This window comes from Gopherus flavomarginatus, chromosome 2, assembly GCF_025201925.1.
Source record: "Gopherus flavomarginatus isolate rGopFla2 chromosome 2, rGopFla2.mat.asm, whole genome shotgun sequence".
In the NCBI taxonomy this organism is placed as follows: domain Eukaryota; kingdom Metazoa; phylum Chordata; order Testudines; family Testudinidae; genus Gopherus; species Gopherus flavomarginatus.
In genome coordinates this window covers 168,232,636-168,248,281 of record NC_066618.1, presented here as the reverse complement: position 1 = coordinate 168,248,281, position 15,646 = coordinate 168,232,636, and the positions used below count along the sequence as shown (strand labels likewise).

Below are 15,646 nucleotides of genomic sequence, written 5' to 3'. Positions count from 1 at the left end.
CTTTATTCACTCAAACGAAATCTTCAGTATGGAGTTCTCTGCAAATTACTTTTTGTATAAAAGATCATGTGACTCTTCTATTCAGACAAGAAGAGGAGATGAGAATTATAGTAAGGTAAGAGAATATAAAGCCAATCATCTTTTTCAATAGAAGGAACCTTGATAATCTGACCTTTTTTTTTTCTTCTTCTTTGCAGTTAGCTGAGGGATTGAAGCTGACTCTTGACACCATATTTGTACCAAACACAGGGTAAATATCCTACTTCAATTTTGTGTAGCGATTCCTAGAATTAGATTAAACAGATTTGTTAAATTTTCCAAATGAAAAGTTAATTGTCTGACCTCAGTGGTAGTGATAAATGAGCGTTGTCGTACTCCAGTATCCCAACAGGTAGGCATTCTGGATAAAAATAACTTCTTATTATGCAGACCTTGGTAGAATATTTGTAAGGACGCAGCTAATATCAGGTTTATAATAATATATTTGATGAAAGATTCCTCTCAAAAATGTAATTTCCCCTCCATCTAAATATGTGTAATATATAAAAATACTAAGAAATGGTACTTCTATACCTCTAACATTGGAGATTGTGTGAAAATAGAAAAGTGTCCCTGATTATTAGTAGTAGTAGTAGTATTTATTATTTGTGTTACCATAGCAGCTAGGAGCTCTAGTTCTGGACCATGACCCCACTGTGCTAGATGCTGTGCGCAGACAGAACAATAAGGCAGTCTCTGCCTCAAAGAGCTAAGAATCTAAGTATAAGGCAAAAGATAACAGATACAGACAATAGAATACAAGGAAATAGTGAGACAGTTAGTCAGCATGATCAGCAGTGTTATCAGTGCATCACCAGCTTAACCATTGTCAGGGTTTTTTTGTTTTTTTTGTAGGCACCACAGTAAAGGAGAGTTTGAAGGAGGATAATGAGTTAGCTTTGCTGATGTTTATGGGGAGCTTCACTGAATCATGAGGGTCAGCAGGGGAGAAAGCACAAAGGTGATTGTTTGAAAGTTTAACAAGTAGCTGACAGAGGCTAGTATCATGGGCCATTTGGAGACACGAGTTGACATCTCAGTAGCAAATAAGGGATGATAGGGATGGTGGGGGTAGGTTGCAAAAGGGCCTTGAAAGTGAAGACAAGCAAGTGATGTTTGATGTGACAGGAGCCACTACATGGATTAAAGAGAGAAGTAACATGGTAAAAGTGATGAGCTAGGAGAATAGAATGCTACTGCAAGAATCAATTGGATATGGGTGGGGCAGAATTGTGTATGCAAGAGAGAAGGAGGTTGCAGTAATTGTGATATGACACTATGAAAGCTTGGATGAGCTTTTTACTTAGGGGATGGTTAGGGAAAGGTCATATCTTAGATGTTATGTGGCAAGAATCCTCAAGATTTAGACATACCCTGGATATAAGGACCTAGAGAAAGGTCCAAGTCTAAGATGATGCCCAGGTTACAGGCCTGAGTGACAAGGCCAGGATGCTGCTGTTGTCCACAGTGATAGAGAAAGGTGCTTCTTGTAGGAAAGGGCTTTAGGGGAGAGGGAAGATTAGGAGCTGTGTTTTAGTCATGTTGAACTTGAGCTGATGGCTAGATGTCCACAAGGAGGTCTCAGAGAGACAGGCTGAGACTTTTTTGTTTGGAGAAAAGGAGCTGGGTCTGGAGAAAGATCTGTACGTTGTCAGCATAGAGATAGAAGTTGAATTTGTTTCTGCGGCTAAGATGACCCAGATATAAGGTGTAGAGAAAAAAGAGATGAGGACAGATGAACCCCAAACACAGTTGGAAGAGGGATGAGGAAGATCCTCTTCAGGCTCCTTCAGTGTATCAATTAGAGATGTAAGAAGAGACCCATAAGAGGACAGTCACGGAAGCCAAGGGAAGACAAGATTCAGAGAAGAGGAGGATTAATCACTTTTTGCATATGTTAAGGCGCTTGAGCTATTGTGAAGAGTTAAGGCAAGTCTACATTACAAAATTCAGTCGACTTAAGTCGACCTCTAGCCACCGCAGCAGGTTGATTGTGCATCTGCACGCTACTCTTGTGTCGGCAGAGCCCGTTCTCACTAGCAGTGCACTTTGAGTAGCTATCCCACTGTGCAACTTGCCACCATCTAGTGAAGGGTGTTATGGGAAGGATTTGCAATGCCTCATGGGGGCAAAGCATTCTCCTGAGGGTGACTGGGAACATAGCTTGAACATCCCATGATGTATTTTTCTCCTTCCTTTAATTTTATCTACATCCCATAATATTTCACTTTTCAAACACCTCGCGTACTGGGAGTACGCCATCTCTAGAGAAGCATGGGTCCCGCACAGCTCTGCACTGTTGCAAACTCAGTGCTCCTAATCCTGCAGTATTTTCAGAGTAGCCATCAGATGGAATATGACAATTCCTTTCAAGTAGCCCTGCTGGAAGCCATGGTGGAGAGCTGGTTCTGGTCCCAAGAAACAAGTACCAAGTGGTGGGATTGCATCATCACGCAGGTATGGGATTATGAGCAGTGACTGCAAAACTTTTGAATGTGCAAGGCCACTTTTCTGGAACTGTTTGTTTGTGAAGCTCACTCCAGCCCTGCAGCTCACTGACCCACCAAACTGAGAGCTGCACTGACAGTGGATAAGCGAGTGGCGATTGCTGTGTGGAAGCTTGCAATGCCTAACTCCTACCGATCAGTTGGGAATCATTTTGCAGTTGGGAAATCCACCGTGGGGGTTACTGTGATCCAAGTATGCAGGGCCATTAATCCTTCTGCTAAGGATGACTGATTGAGGGCAATGGGCAGGAGATCCTGGATGGTTTTGCTGCAGTGAGGTTCCCTAACTGTATTGGGGTGATAGGGATATGCGTTCCATCTATCTTGGCACTGGACCGCTTTCCCATAGAGTATCTAAACTGTTAGGGATACTTTTCTATGGTGTTGCAAATGCTAGTGGATAACCAGGGACATTTTACCAACACAGGATAATCTGGTAAGGTGCACGACGCACATATCTAAGAACTCAGGCCTGTTTGGAAGTCTGCAAGCAGGAACTTTCTTTGCAGATCACAAAATCACCATTGGAGATGTTGAAATGCCAATAGTGATTGCGGGAGACCCATCCTACCCCTTACTCCTGCGGCTTATGAAGCCGCACACTGGACACCTGGACAGCAGCAAGGAATGCTTCAACGACAGGCTCACCAGGTGGAGAAGGATTATTGAATGTGCCTTTGACTGTTTGAAGGGATACTTGATAAGTCGACTCAGGTTAGACCTCAGTGAAAAAATATCCCCATGGTTATAGCTGCCTGCTGTGCACCTAATAATATCTGTGAAGCAAAGGGGGAAAGTTTTTTCCCCTGGTGTGGAGAGCTGAGGTGGATGGTCTGGCTGCTGATTTTGAGCAGCCAGGTATCAGGGCTATAAGAAGAGCTCAACATGGAGCTATGCGGCTCAGGGAGGCTTTGAAAGACCGTTTTAATAATGACCCACAGTAATGCGTGCTGCTTTTTATTTTGTGCCTGCCAATGTATTTTTGGCACTCTGGTCTGAACTGCACTGTAAGTGCTGTCTGTGTAGTAGTGTAACCTTGCAAATGCACTTCTTTCTATGATCTCAGTGATTTCCCCCCTCTCCCCCCCGTCAAACCCCTAGCCCCACTTTTCTCCCAGACCTGGGAAGAGCCCAGGAGTTCTGAGCCCCAGCTACCTCTCCCCCAACCACTGGAGCACACTCCCTTGCCAGAGCCGGACGAGGTTCTGTCCCCTCAGCAGCATGATCTGTGGGTGGGGCTGCACTGGGGGTGCTGAGTGGGTGCCTCTGAGTGCTCAGTGCTCATCTTCTCCTGTTGGGCATGGGAGCAACAGCCACGGGATCTCAGCTTCCCAGGCACCTCTACAGTGGGGCAGCCAGTGAGATAATGGGGGTACCACACTCCAGCCCCTAGCCCTACCACTGGGCTGCCAGAGATGGGGGGATGCTTGGTACTATGTTCCTCATGGGGATTGGGTCGAGACTCAGCAACTCATTTCACAGAGAGGGGTGGGGGCTAGTGGTTAAATCAGGGAGGGGCTGGGAGCCACAACTCCTTGGTTCTATCCCCAGCTCTAGCTATGCTATGACTCCTTGTGTAACTGCTTTACATCCCTTCCCCTCTGCGCCTCAGTTTCTCTATTAGCCTCTACCTCTTTCCCCCATGCTTTGGACGAATAAAGATTTATTAAGCTTCCAAAACTGTTCTCTAGTTTGTGCAATAATTCAAACAATTATATGTACGACAAAGGTAGAAATACAGGGGAATGAACTTGAGGGGGAAAAGCACATTCATTTCCCTTTTTAAAAACACTTACACTGACCTTGTCTGTCACACATCAGTGGGGGTGTGAAGCTGTGATTCTGTCCCCTCCCATGGAGTGGAGTGGTAGGGATAGGTCACGTGCCCCTGATGCCACATGGAAGTGTCCGTGTGTGTGGGGCAGAGGAGAAGGGTAGTGCTGGACAGGCTGCAGAGGGAGGTGACCTCGAAGATGTTGCACTTGTAGGTCAACCAGATTCCTCAGCATGTCTGATTGCTCCTTCAGAAGAGCTATTGTTTCCTGCTGTGCGTCACTTATTCTCCTGAGCTCTTCTCCTGTCATGAAAGTCTATATCCGTTTTCTGTGTGAGAGTGATCCTCCATGCCCTCTGGCTCGCTGTCCGCTGATCCAGAGACTTGCATGATCTTTACAAACATGTCATCCTGTGTTCTCTTTCTTCTCTTTATCTGTCTCAGCCTCTGCGCTAATGTAAAGGGAGTGGTGAAGGCCAAATTTGCAGCTGCAAAACACACAGTGGACAGAGGTACTGTTGCGAGTACATAGACTATATATATATATGAGAAAATTGCTGTATTGCATAAATTCAGGGGAGTGTTTCAAGCCTGAAGCAGTACATTTTCATTGTGGCCAGGTACTTATTGAGCATGTTGAACAGAATACTGGTACCATTTTCCACAAGCTGCAGTGACTTTAGCTGATATCTCACTCCTGAAGGTAACGGAGGCGGAAAGGGAGCAGCTGCTGCATGCATCAGGCTACAGACTGGGTCCTTACACTGCTAGCCTGTGTGCTGAATGAAGCCTTGCAAATGAATAGATGAGTGGCATGGGAACATGTTCTACTGCGGTGGAAGAAATAAGGCAACCCTCCCTAGAAATCTTCGGCAATGGATTGCAAAGTACCTGCAGGAAAGTTTCCTTTCAGATCTCTGTGGAGGATTTACATGACATCCCTCTGCACATAAACTTTTGCAGGGTCCCTTCTGCCTAGCTGTGCCAGGCAATGAGAAGCAGATAAACAGTGGAGGTAGAGTGGCTATTTCACTACCTCTTGTAACACGAATAAAAATTAGTACATGAGAAATGTGCCCCTGCAATATCAGTGCTACTTACCAGATGTTCCTTCTCCGGTATCACACTTGCCCATGCTGCAACTTGCTGGACTGATCTGGAGTCATAAACAGTTCTTGGCTCGCCAGGACAATGGATTCACTACTCATCTGTGCTCCATTGTAGTCATCCTCTTCCTCATCCAACATCTTTCTCAGTGTTGTCTGCAGTGACTACGACTTGTCCAATGTATCCATGGGGCATTTGGGGATAATTGTGGGACACCTTTTTGAGGCCACTTAAGTTGACATAAGCCATGTAGTATGTACACTGCCATTGCGTCAGCCTAACTACGTTGACTTAACTCCACCTGCATGAGAGGTGTAGTGCTTAAGTGAGTTATGTTGGGAAGGACCTTAGTGTAGACCAGGGGTAGGCAACCTATGGCATGCGTGCTGATTTTCAGTGGCATTCACACTGCCTGGGTCCTGGCCACCGGTCTAGGGGGCTCTGCATTTTAATTTAATTTTAAATGAAGCTTCTTAAACATTTTAAAAACCTTATTTACTTTACATACAACAATAGTTTAGTTAATAATATATAGACTTATATAGAGAGAGACCTTCTAAAAAACATTAAAATGTATTACTGGCACACGAAACCTTAAATTAGAGTGAATAAATGAAGACTCGGCACTTCTGAAAGGTTGCCGACCCCTGGTGTAGACGTTGACATTATTAGGTCGATGTAAGCTGCCTTACATCAACCTAACTCTGTAGTGTAGACCAGGCCGAAGATTGTAGCATCATGTTTTCTGCTTCAGGTGCAATAGTGCTAATAATTAGGGCACTACCAAATTCATGGTCCATTTTTGTAAATGTCAGTCTTAGCATTTTTTAAATCTTGAATTTCACAGTTTCAGATATTTAAATCTTAAATTTTCACAGTGTTGTAACAAACCATGAATGTGTTTTTTAAAATGGCAAAATATAAATCTGTAAATCCCTTAAATCGGTGTTTCTCAAACTTGGAGGTCCTGGCCCAAAATGGGGGTTGCAAAGCTATTGTAAGGGGGGTTGCGGCATTGTCCCTCTTACTTCTGTGCTGCCTTCAGAGCTGGCTGGCAGGACACCAGCAGCTGCTGGCTGGGTGCCCGGCTCTGAAGGCAGCAGAAATAAGGGTGGCATGGTATGGTATGGTATTGCCACCCTTCTGTGGTGCTGCTGGCATTGGCGCTGTCTTCACAGATGGGTGCTCGGCCAGCTGCCGCTGCTCTCCTGCCACCCTGCTGTGAAGGTGGCACCACTGACAGCAGCAGCACAGAAGGGTGGCAGTACCATACCATGTCACCTTAGTTCTGTGCTGCAGCTGCCATTCTTTGCCAGAAGCAGTGGAGCATTCAGAGCGGGGCACCTGGCCAGCAGCTGCTGCTTGATGGCTGCCCAGCTCCGAAGATAGCACCACTGCCAGCAAAAACACAGAAAGGTGGCAATACTATACCATGCCACCCTTGCTTCTGTGCTGCTGCTGGCAGCAGTGCTGCCTTCAGAGCTGGGTGCCCAGCCAGCAGCCACCACTCTCCAGCTGCCCAGTTCTGAAGGCAATGCAGAAGTTAGGGTGTGACTTCTGTGACAACAGGCTTGCAACCTCCTTTTGAGTTGGGACCTCCAGTTTGAGAAACGTGTGTTTTTACCCTATACTAAAAATATACAAAAGTACAGAAGACCAGTTTTCACAATCTGTGGCATGTTTTTCATGGCTGTGAATTTGGTAGGGCCCCACTAATAATCCTTAGAATTGGTAACCAGTAACAGTGCTGACAAACTGAGGAAAATGGCATTAGGACTAAAATGATATATTCATTCTCTCTCTCTCTCATATTTTTATATATATTTAATTCATTCAGATGTTTAAAATACACCTGTAGATGCTTAGGTCTGTGCAACTATCCTATAAATTAATGATGACAACATACACGGACAAAACAGCTTGTAAATCTATCTATCTCAGCCCCCACTCTTCACAAATTTGAAGGCATATGAAGTATTAAGTGCTCTGTGCAGACATCAGAAATACTATGTAGCTGACCCATGCTAGGATGGGTAAAACAAAATATTTCTCTCCACAGAAAGAAGAGTGGGAAATTGAAGACCTCTTACAAACGGGAGTATGTAAACCTAGGCTGCAACATTGACGTTGACCTTTCTGGACCAACTATCCATGGCTGGGCTGTGTTGGGCTATGAAGGCTGGCTTGCTGGTTATCAGATGGCTTTTGATACAGCCAAATCTAAACTATCACAGAATAACTTTGCATTAGGATACAAGGCAGGAGACTTCCAACTACACACTAATGTGTGAGTATATACCAGGGGAGCCAGGCTAGATTATGCCAGGCCACTGTGTGGCTAACTGCATCAGATGTATACTGGGTGGAGAAAGGGAGGACACTGATTTCAGACTGAGGTTTGAAAGGCTTTACATACCTTATTTTCGTCCCCAAGAGACAGTTACAGGAGGGTCACTTCCCAATTTGCTATCTTTTGAGACTTTTTATCAGGGTAATTCTGTTCCCCTAAATTTGGTAGTGGAAAAGACATTTTGGAATTAGGATAGTTTTTTAATGAAGGTATGTTTAGGATCACTATAGGATTTAAGTTTAGTAAACATAATTTTGACTGCTAGTTTGTGTCACTCTTACTGAAGGAATTTGAATCTCGGGTAAATTGCCCACTTCCACATACTAACATGTACTAAAATGTCGATTGGGATTAATGCAGCATTACTACCTTTTTCTCTCCTAGATAGTCTTAGACCATGGCAGCCTTCTATGTGGAAGTAGACATTTAACATTACTGTCTGGGAGGAGACTTAAGTACTCCCAGTGTTAGATGTCATGATACTTGCCTAGCCACATGTACTTGAGGCAGTGTTTTTTGGGGGAATTGTCTGCATTTCCCCATTTTCTGTCTCCTTACCAAAACTGAGCTATATTGACTTATTTTAGCCAATGAGGGTTGCATGTAGCTCCCTCTGAACCCATTGGTTTATGCTCTGCCTGGAATGTGCTTCACTCCCTACTTCTAGCCTGGGAAGGAAAAGTTGAACTCTCTTCTGTCAAAATTTCAAACCTCTTAGTGCACTGTCTTAGCTCCTAGAAAGGTCCTTCATTCCCCAGGCTAAACCCAGCTCTTGGTGAAGAATCTACAGAGCACATATGAAGTGTCCGGCCAGGGAGTGAATAGACATGGATCTGGCTGAGAGAAGCATGGGATTGAATATGCCCACAGGGTTAGGATTATCCTTAGGTTTGTTTGGGAAGTGGTGTTAGGAACTTACTTTGTTGGAAAGACAGTGAGAGGTCATAGTGATCAGAGGGTTAAACACCAGCAAACCGGAGAGATCTTCATGCACTCTTTATCTGTTACAGGAATGATGGCACTGAATTTGGTGGGTCAATCTATCAGAAGGTTAATGATAAAGTTGAGACATCAGTAAATCTTGCTTGGACTGCTGGCAGTAACAATACCCGTTTTGGCATTGCCACTAAGTACCAGCTGGATGAAAATACTTCCATTGCGGTAAGTATTTCACCAGATTAGCACTTCCAGCACAACTGGAGTTTGCTTAAATGCTGTAAACTGGTGACACAGAGTGGTTATTGTTTAAACTTATGGCACCTTGTATTATGCTACCCCTTTTCAGTTATTGGTGTATGGAGAATGTGTGTTGTAGACTGTTGGTGAATTATGGAATATATTTAAGCCTCATTCTGTGACACAGATTCTCTCTCAGGCTTGTCGATACCAACCATTGGTGTATGACAAGCTGGAGTGTAAATATACAGCACTCTTGTGCAGTGACTCTCAGCCTTTCCAGATTATTGTACCCCTTTCAGGAGTCTGATTTGTCTTGCGCACCCCCAAGTTTCACCTCACTTAACAACTTGCTTACAAAATCAGACATAAAAATACAACAGTATCACAGCACACTTACTGAAAAATTGCTTGTGCTCTAATTTTTACCATATAATTATAAAATAAATCAATTGAATATAAATATTGTACTTATATTTGTGTAAACTAGATAGAGCAGTATAAACAAGTCATTGTCTGTATGAAATTATAGTTTGTACTGACTTTGCTAGCGCTTTTTATGTAGCCTGTTGTAACACTAAGCAAGTATCTAGGTAAGTTGGTGTAGCCACTGGAAGACCCCGAGATACTCGTACACCGGTTGAGGATCATGCACTAACTGGCTGTGTGGACTGTGCTACCGCCCGCTAGAAGTTCCATAGTGTGCTTTGACCAGTTGCAATAGGCTTAACATAGCTTAACTGCAGTTGATCAGAACTTTTAGGTTATGTCTACACTGCAGTTAAACACATGTGGCTGGTATGTGTCAGCTGACTCAGGCTTGGGCCTACTGGGCTGTAAAACTGCACTGTAGACATTCAGGCTTGGGCTGGAGCCCAAGCTCTGGGACCCTGTGAGGGGGGAGGGTCCCAGAACCCAGGCTCTAGCCTTAGCCCAAACATCTAAACCACAATTTTACAGCACTGCAGCCTGAGCCCGCTGACCCAGGCCAGCCACAGGTGTTTAATTGCAGTGTAGACATACCCTACAGCATGGGTCGGCAACCTATGGCACGCGAGCCAATTTTTAATGGCACGCGGCTGCCTGCTGGGACTCCGCGTGCCATTAAAAATCCTGCCTGCTTTCTGCGGGGTCCGCGGTCCCGGGCTGGAGCACCAGGCCGAGTGCACCAAGCCGCTCGCCCCTCCCCTGGAGCCCTGCCGCGGCACGTGCAGCGCTCTTGGGGCCGGGGCTGCGCGCTCCCGCAGGGCAGCATTTGGCTCCATGGGGAGGAAAAGATGCTCCCCGCTCACCCAGAGCCCTGCTGTTGTGCGTGCAGCGCAGTGTATCTGGCTCTGCTTGGAGCCTCAAGGTAAGGGGTCCAGGGCTGGGGGAAGGGGGTTGGATAAAAGGGTGGAGGCGGTCAGGGGACAGGCAGCAGGGTGGGTTGGATAGGGGGTGGCCAGGGGCGGGCGTCTCTGGAGGGGGGAAGTCAGGGAGTGAGGTCGATGGATGAGGCATGGGAGTTCTGGGGTCTGTTAGTGGGAAGGGGGCGGATAGGGGGCAAGGACCTGGGGGAGTTGGATGAGTCAAAGTTTGGGGTGCAGGGGCTGTCAGGAGGCAGGGGTGTGGAGAGGGGTTGAGGCATGCAGGGAGAGGGTTGTATGGGTTTGGGAGTTCTGGGGGTCCTGTCGGGGCGGGGAGCGATTGGATGGGGCATGGGAGTCCTGGGGGTAGGGGGGGGTGGATAAGGGTTGAGGCAGTCAGGGGACAGGTAGGGGGTAGGGTCCTAGGGGGGCAGTCAGGGGGCAAGGAGGCTTAGATAAGGGATGGGGTCCCAGGAGGAGGTAGTCAGGGGACAAGGAGCGAGGGGTTGGGGGTTCTTAGGGGCGCAGTCACCCAGCCCTCTGCCCTGAGCCCTGACCACTGACCCCCCCCCCCCACACGCACACAGCCCTCTGTCCTGAGCCCTGCATCCTCACACACCCCTAGGCCTCTGCCCTGGGCCCTGTACCTCCCTCATACACACCCAGACCTCTGCTTGACTTCTTCACTCACACACCCACGATCCCAGCCCTGACTCTGGCACCCCTACACATACCCAGCCCTCCCTGTACCCTGACACCTGCACCTCCCTCACATGCCCCCAGCCCTTTGCCCTGACTCTTGCACCCCTGCACAACCCCAGCTCCCCCATGCACCCCCCACATCCCCACCCTCACTCTGAGCACCAAACAGGAACTCCTGCACCGACCCCCCACATTCCCACCTGCACCCCTAGCATCATATGGGAGCTGCCCAGGTAAGTGCCCCACACGCAAACCTCCTGCCCCAACCCTGAGCCCCCTCACTCATTCTAGCTCCTGGCCAGACCCTTCACCCGCAGCCCTGTGCTCTGTGCACTCCCTCAGCTCAATGCAGAGAGGAAGAGAATGGGCCAGAACCAGAGAGAAGTTAGGTCCCCACTGTATGTGGGCAAGGCCAGGACCCCAGACTGGCAGCGAGCTGAGTGGTTCTGGCAGTCAGGATCCTGGCTGGCAGGAGCTGGCGGATGGAACCCCTGAGCGGCAGTGGGGTCCCAGCAGCCGGCTCAGCACAGCCTGCTACCGGTCTGGGGTTCTGGCTGCTGGACCCTTGATAGCCAGGATCCCGGCCGCAGGCCCTGCTCAGCCTGCTGCCGGCCTAGGTGAACAGAACCCCAGACCAGCAGTGGACTGAGCGGGCCGGCGGCGTAAGATCAACATTTTAATTTAATTTTAAATGAAGCTTCTTAAACATTTTGAAAACCTCATTTACTTTACAATACAACACTAGTTTAGTTACATAATATATAGACTTATAGAGAGAGACCTTCTAAAAAATATTAAAACGTATTACTGGCACACGAGATTAGAGTGAATAAATGCATACTCGGCACACCACTTGTGAAAGGTTGCCAACCCCTGCCCTGCAGTATACCTGTGGTGTGCTTTAACTGACTGCCAGTAAGCTGAGATATGTTAAGCCTCCTGCAGTTGGTCAAAGCACACTAGGGAAAAGACGGTTACTCACCTTTGTAACAGAGTCCACACAGCCTGCTACAGTGCTGTAGACTTAACCCCAGCTTTCCCTGCAGTAATTCTCCATATAGACAAGTCCTTAGCTCTGATTGATGCAGTGTGGTTTCATACTCTGCCATTGCTTTACTTTAGCCCTATGAGAGGCACTATAATGAATAAGTTAAGGGAAGACAGCAGGTGCAATATATCTAGATTTCAGGAAAGCATGTGAGATGGTGACGTTCTTGGGTGGAGGAGGGGAATAATTTAACTAACTAACTTGAAACAGGTTGAAATTTGCTGAAGACCCTAACCAAATAGAGAGGTAATGATAACCTGTAGTGTACTGAGTTGATGGGAAGTGGATTACAAACTGTACAAAGGAGTATTAACCCTTCTCTCCAGAATGGGTTAATGTGTGCAGTCAAAAATCTTACTTTAATAAAAATACTGCCATATTCACTTGCAAACATCCATGTTCTGGTCACTGTAGTGCCTAATAATTTTGAAGAATTACGGCTTCCTGGGTTTCTCCCTCTTTGAGATTCTCTTTCAGAAAGCAAAATAACTGCATTAGTTACTGCCCATATGTCTAATCTCCCTGGGTTAAGGTGTTTGTAACATCTGTATTTAACTCCTGGGTTGAACTTCAGGGGTCATGTCATTCACAGTGGAGGGCTCAAGCAGCTCTGAAAGTCACCCCCTTTGATGATTTTTTTAAGATTACATATGCCCATGTTGTCATAAAGAGGACCAGTAAATCAGGAAGTAATTATCCATTCAACAGGTAGGATTTTAACCTCACCCATCTCCCATCACTTTGTGCCCACTGTGAGCAATAAATCTTGTTTTTAATCTCTCTAATATGAAGACGACAACCTGGTATTGGGTAAATAACTCCATCACCTGGGAATTTCATTAGTTTACTCTATGTACACCTCAAGATTCCTGAGTGGAGGTAAATTAAAGCAGATATAACATCTCTATTCCCTTCATTCCTGTTTACACCCATGAACTAGTCATAGGCTGAGCACAGTCCCTTAAAAACTTTTAGATAAATATTACTAAGTCCTTCCACCCACTTCAGTTGCGTCTGCCTACTTAATAAGTAGTTGTTACGTTCATGTCTCGAGTAACAAGATGGTTGCAGATTGAAGTGCCTAGAAAAATACACAGTTGGCAAGACTGGAGGGGAACTGTGTGGAAGAGCAATGGGCTAAAATTGAGGGGTGGGGGAATGTGATTTTTGTTTGTTTGCTGCTAACCTATGAAACAATAATCACTCAGACTGACACAAACCCTGTTGATCTAATTGTAAACAGAACTCTTTATAGAACAAACTACTCTGCATTTGCAGGGGCATATATTTTTTGAGCTCTTTTCCATTGCTGGTTCATATGTCCACTTTCTGATGCTTGTAGATTTCTCTGCGACTGCTGCTGACTTCAGTGGAAAAGTTATTGTGCCTGCCTGCCTATAACAGTAGGAGTGATGGTGGTGTTTTGACATGCGCTTTTATTCTGTCTCCACCTCTAGGCTAAAGTGAATAATGCCAGCCTGATTGGAATTGGTTACACTCAGACCCTTCGACCTGGTACGTAAGCCCTGACAAAATACTAAAGAGAATCACTTCCTACTGGACTTAATAGAAAAGAATCTTTTAACTTGAGCTATTCAACAGAATGGGTAGCTATGGAGGTGGCAGCCATTAAGCAATCAAGGATTAGCAGTCTTAGTGGAATTATTCTTTCATGCTTGCAGACCTACATGAGTCACTTTGCTTTGTGGGTGTCTGAGATAGACTTGTGTATACAGGTGGTGCCTAAAATGAGACTCCTCATTTCATTTAAGTCCCTGCCCAAGTCAAACTGCAGATAAAGATTGAGGTACTTAAGCACAGCTGTATTAGCTGTTACTATATACCCAAATTCCTTATTTGTGGTATAGCATGAGTGACTAACTGCATTTTATTTGAGTATTAGCATCAAAGTTTGTTTTGTTTTTGCAGGTGTGAAGCTGACACTCTCAGGTTTGGTTGATGGCAAGAACTTCAGTGCTGGTGGTCACAAGGTTGGGCTGGGCTTTGAGCTGGAGGCTTAATGCAATTTTAAGTGGAACAGCAGCTCTGTTCCTGGAGATGAAGGGGAAAAAATAATCCAACATGTTTTGGCCTTAAAATTCTTCTGTGAAATTTCAAGTGTGAATTTTTTTTATTCTTCCCAAGAATTGTAACTCTGTTCCCCTCTCCCACCAGCTGTAGGGTGTAAAATCATCATAAAAGGAGATACTTGAAGGCATGCATGGAAGTTGTAAAGGTTATGCCACATTTCAGTTCCTCAGTGTTATTTTAAATTTGTTCCTTAAAGACAGCATAGTATTTCCTTACAAAGGAAAAAATCCCAGCTAGCATATCACAGCCTGCATGTCCTACACCTGATGACCTCTTATGAAATTGGTCTCTGTGCAGTAGTGAAAGCTTTGGTTTTGCATCAAAGTGAAATAAATCAATCACATTTGGAACATATCCCTTCTGTGTGTTCAAGGTTGCTTTCGATTTGGCAGTAACTGTTCTAAAATACATATGCTTGATGCTGGTTGTCAGGGACAAAACTGAATCCCATAGAGCAGTAACGATTCAGGAAGAATGAATCACTGATGTGTAGTTTTTATTGTTCACTCATTGAGGGACTTGGCACAATGAAGGGTATATTGGCCTAACTCAAACTTGTATAGTGAGAAATTTCTCCTTTAAAATTTTATTTAACATTCAAATAAAGCAAACCAAAAGTTTACATATTTCAAGTAGTTCGTTCCCACACAGGAAACATTAGGTAAGTACAGACATTACACTTGAGAAAAAGTGCAACCCAGCATAGTTAGCCAAATCCCTAAATTCAGTACTTTTTCATAAATGTCAGGAAAAGGCATTCAGATAAGATTATGTGTAGACACACTGTCTACTATTCAGCAAGGAGTTTGATTTCCAGAAAGGGAAAAGTAGCACAGCAGGTGCATTCTTCAGCTGCTGTTGTATAGGGTGAGCAAGACACAGCATGGGGGTATGAAATGGATGAGAAGTATGTTTGTGGGGGAGAAATAGTAATCAAAATTTTGTCTGTTAAAATTAGGCTGCCAGCTTTCCTTAAAAATAGGAATACATGTCAGTGTAACCACTAGATGGCAGTATAAATAGAATGCAAGGGATTTTATTTTCATGTGGTAACCTGTCAGGCTTAAAAGCCTCATGTAAAAAATGTTATCCGGCTTGAGCTCCGACGGATGGGATTTTTACATCTGGGTTTGTTCTGGGTTATTTCTGTCTTCCCCTTCAAGCTGCAACCAGCTCCAATCCAGAGACTAAAAATGAAGCACAAACGCTAATTAGCATTTAGATGCCATCTTCCCAACCCAAAGCAAAGATACTGGATTTTCTTAGAGGAAAATACCATAAGCACATTTTGGGCATTTAAACTTTAGCCCCAGAAAATTTTTTCCCATAAACACTAGACGTTTCTTCATACAATGTATTACTGACATGTCTAGAAGTCTCTTGTAATATTTATTTCAGTAACCCCATTTTGTTTAGGGAATGAGGTCTCTCTCCTCTGCCATTTGAATTATTAGTGAATGCAGCGTGTTAAAAATCTATTCAAAACTTCTTACAGCCCTTTGGCTT

General features: G+C 45.1%; 2 protein-coding genes across 6 annotated transcripts in view; one reads left to right on the top strand and one right to left on the bottom strand.

The window, feature by feature from the left end:
• The window catches only part of VDAC3 (voltage dependent anion channel 3), a 50,993-nt gene extending 36,499 nt beyond the window's left edge, over positions 1-14,494 (top strand). For all 3 annotated transcript variants that reach the window (XM_050940255.1, XM_050940252.1, XM_050940253.1), the window contains 5 exons: positions 198-250; positions 7,487-7,714; positions 8,788-8,938; positions 13,507-13,564; positions 13,979-14,494. In XM_050940255.1, coding sequence (XP_050796212.1) covers positions 198-250; positions 7,487-7,714; positions 8,788-8,938; positions 13,507-13,564; positions 13,979-14,070 — 582 coding nt within the window. In that variant the 3' untranslated portion in view covers positions 14,071-14,494. The remainder of the gene's footprint in view (positions 1-197; positions 251-7,486; positions 7,715-8,787; positions 8,939-13,506; positions 13,565-13,978) is intronic.
• Positions 14,495-14,619: 125 nt separating this feature from the next.
• IKBKB (inhibitor of nuclear factor kappa B kinase subunit beta) overlaps positions 14,620-15,646 on the bottom strand; it is a 24,719-nt gene continuing 23,692 nt past the window's right edge. For 2 of the 3 annotated variants that reach the window (XM_050939961.1, XM_050939962.1), the window contains exon 22: positions 14,620-15,327. In XM_050939961.1, the coding sequence (XP_050795918.1) occupies positions 15,259-15,327 (69 nt within the window). In that variant the 3' untranslated portion in view covers positions 14,620-15,258. Of the gene's footprint in view, positions 15,328-15,604 lie in introns of those variants that run through there. The other variant, XM_050939960.1, reaches the window with a different exon arrangement.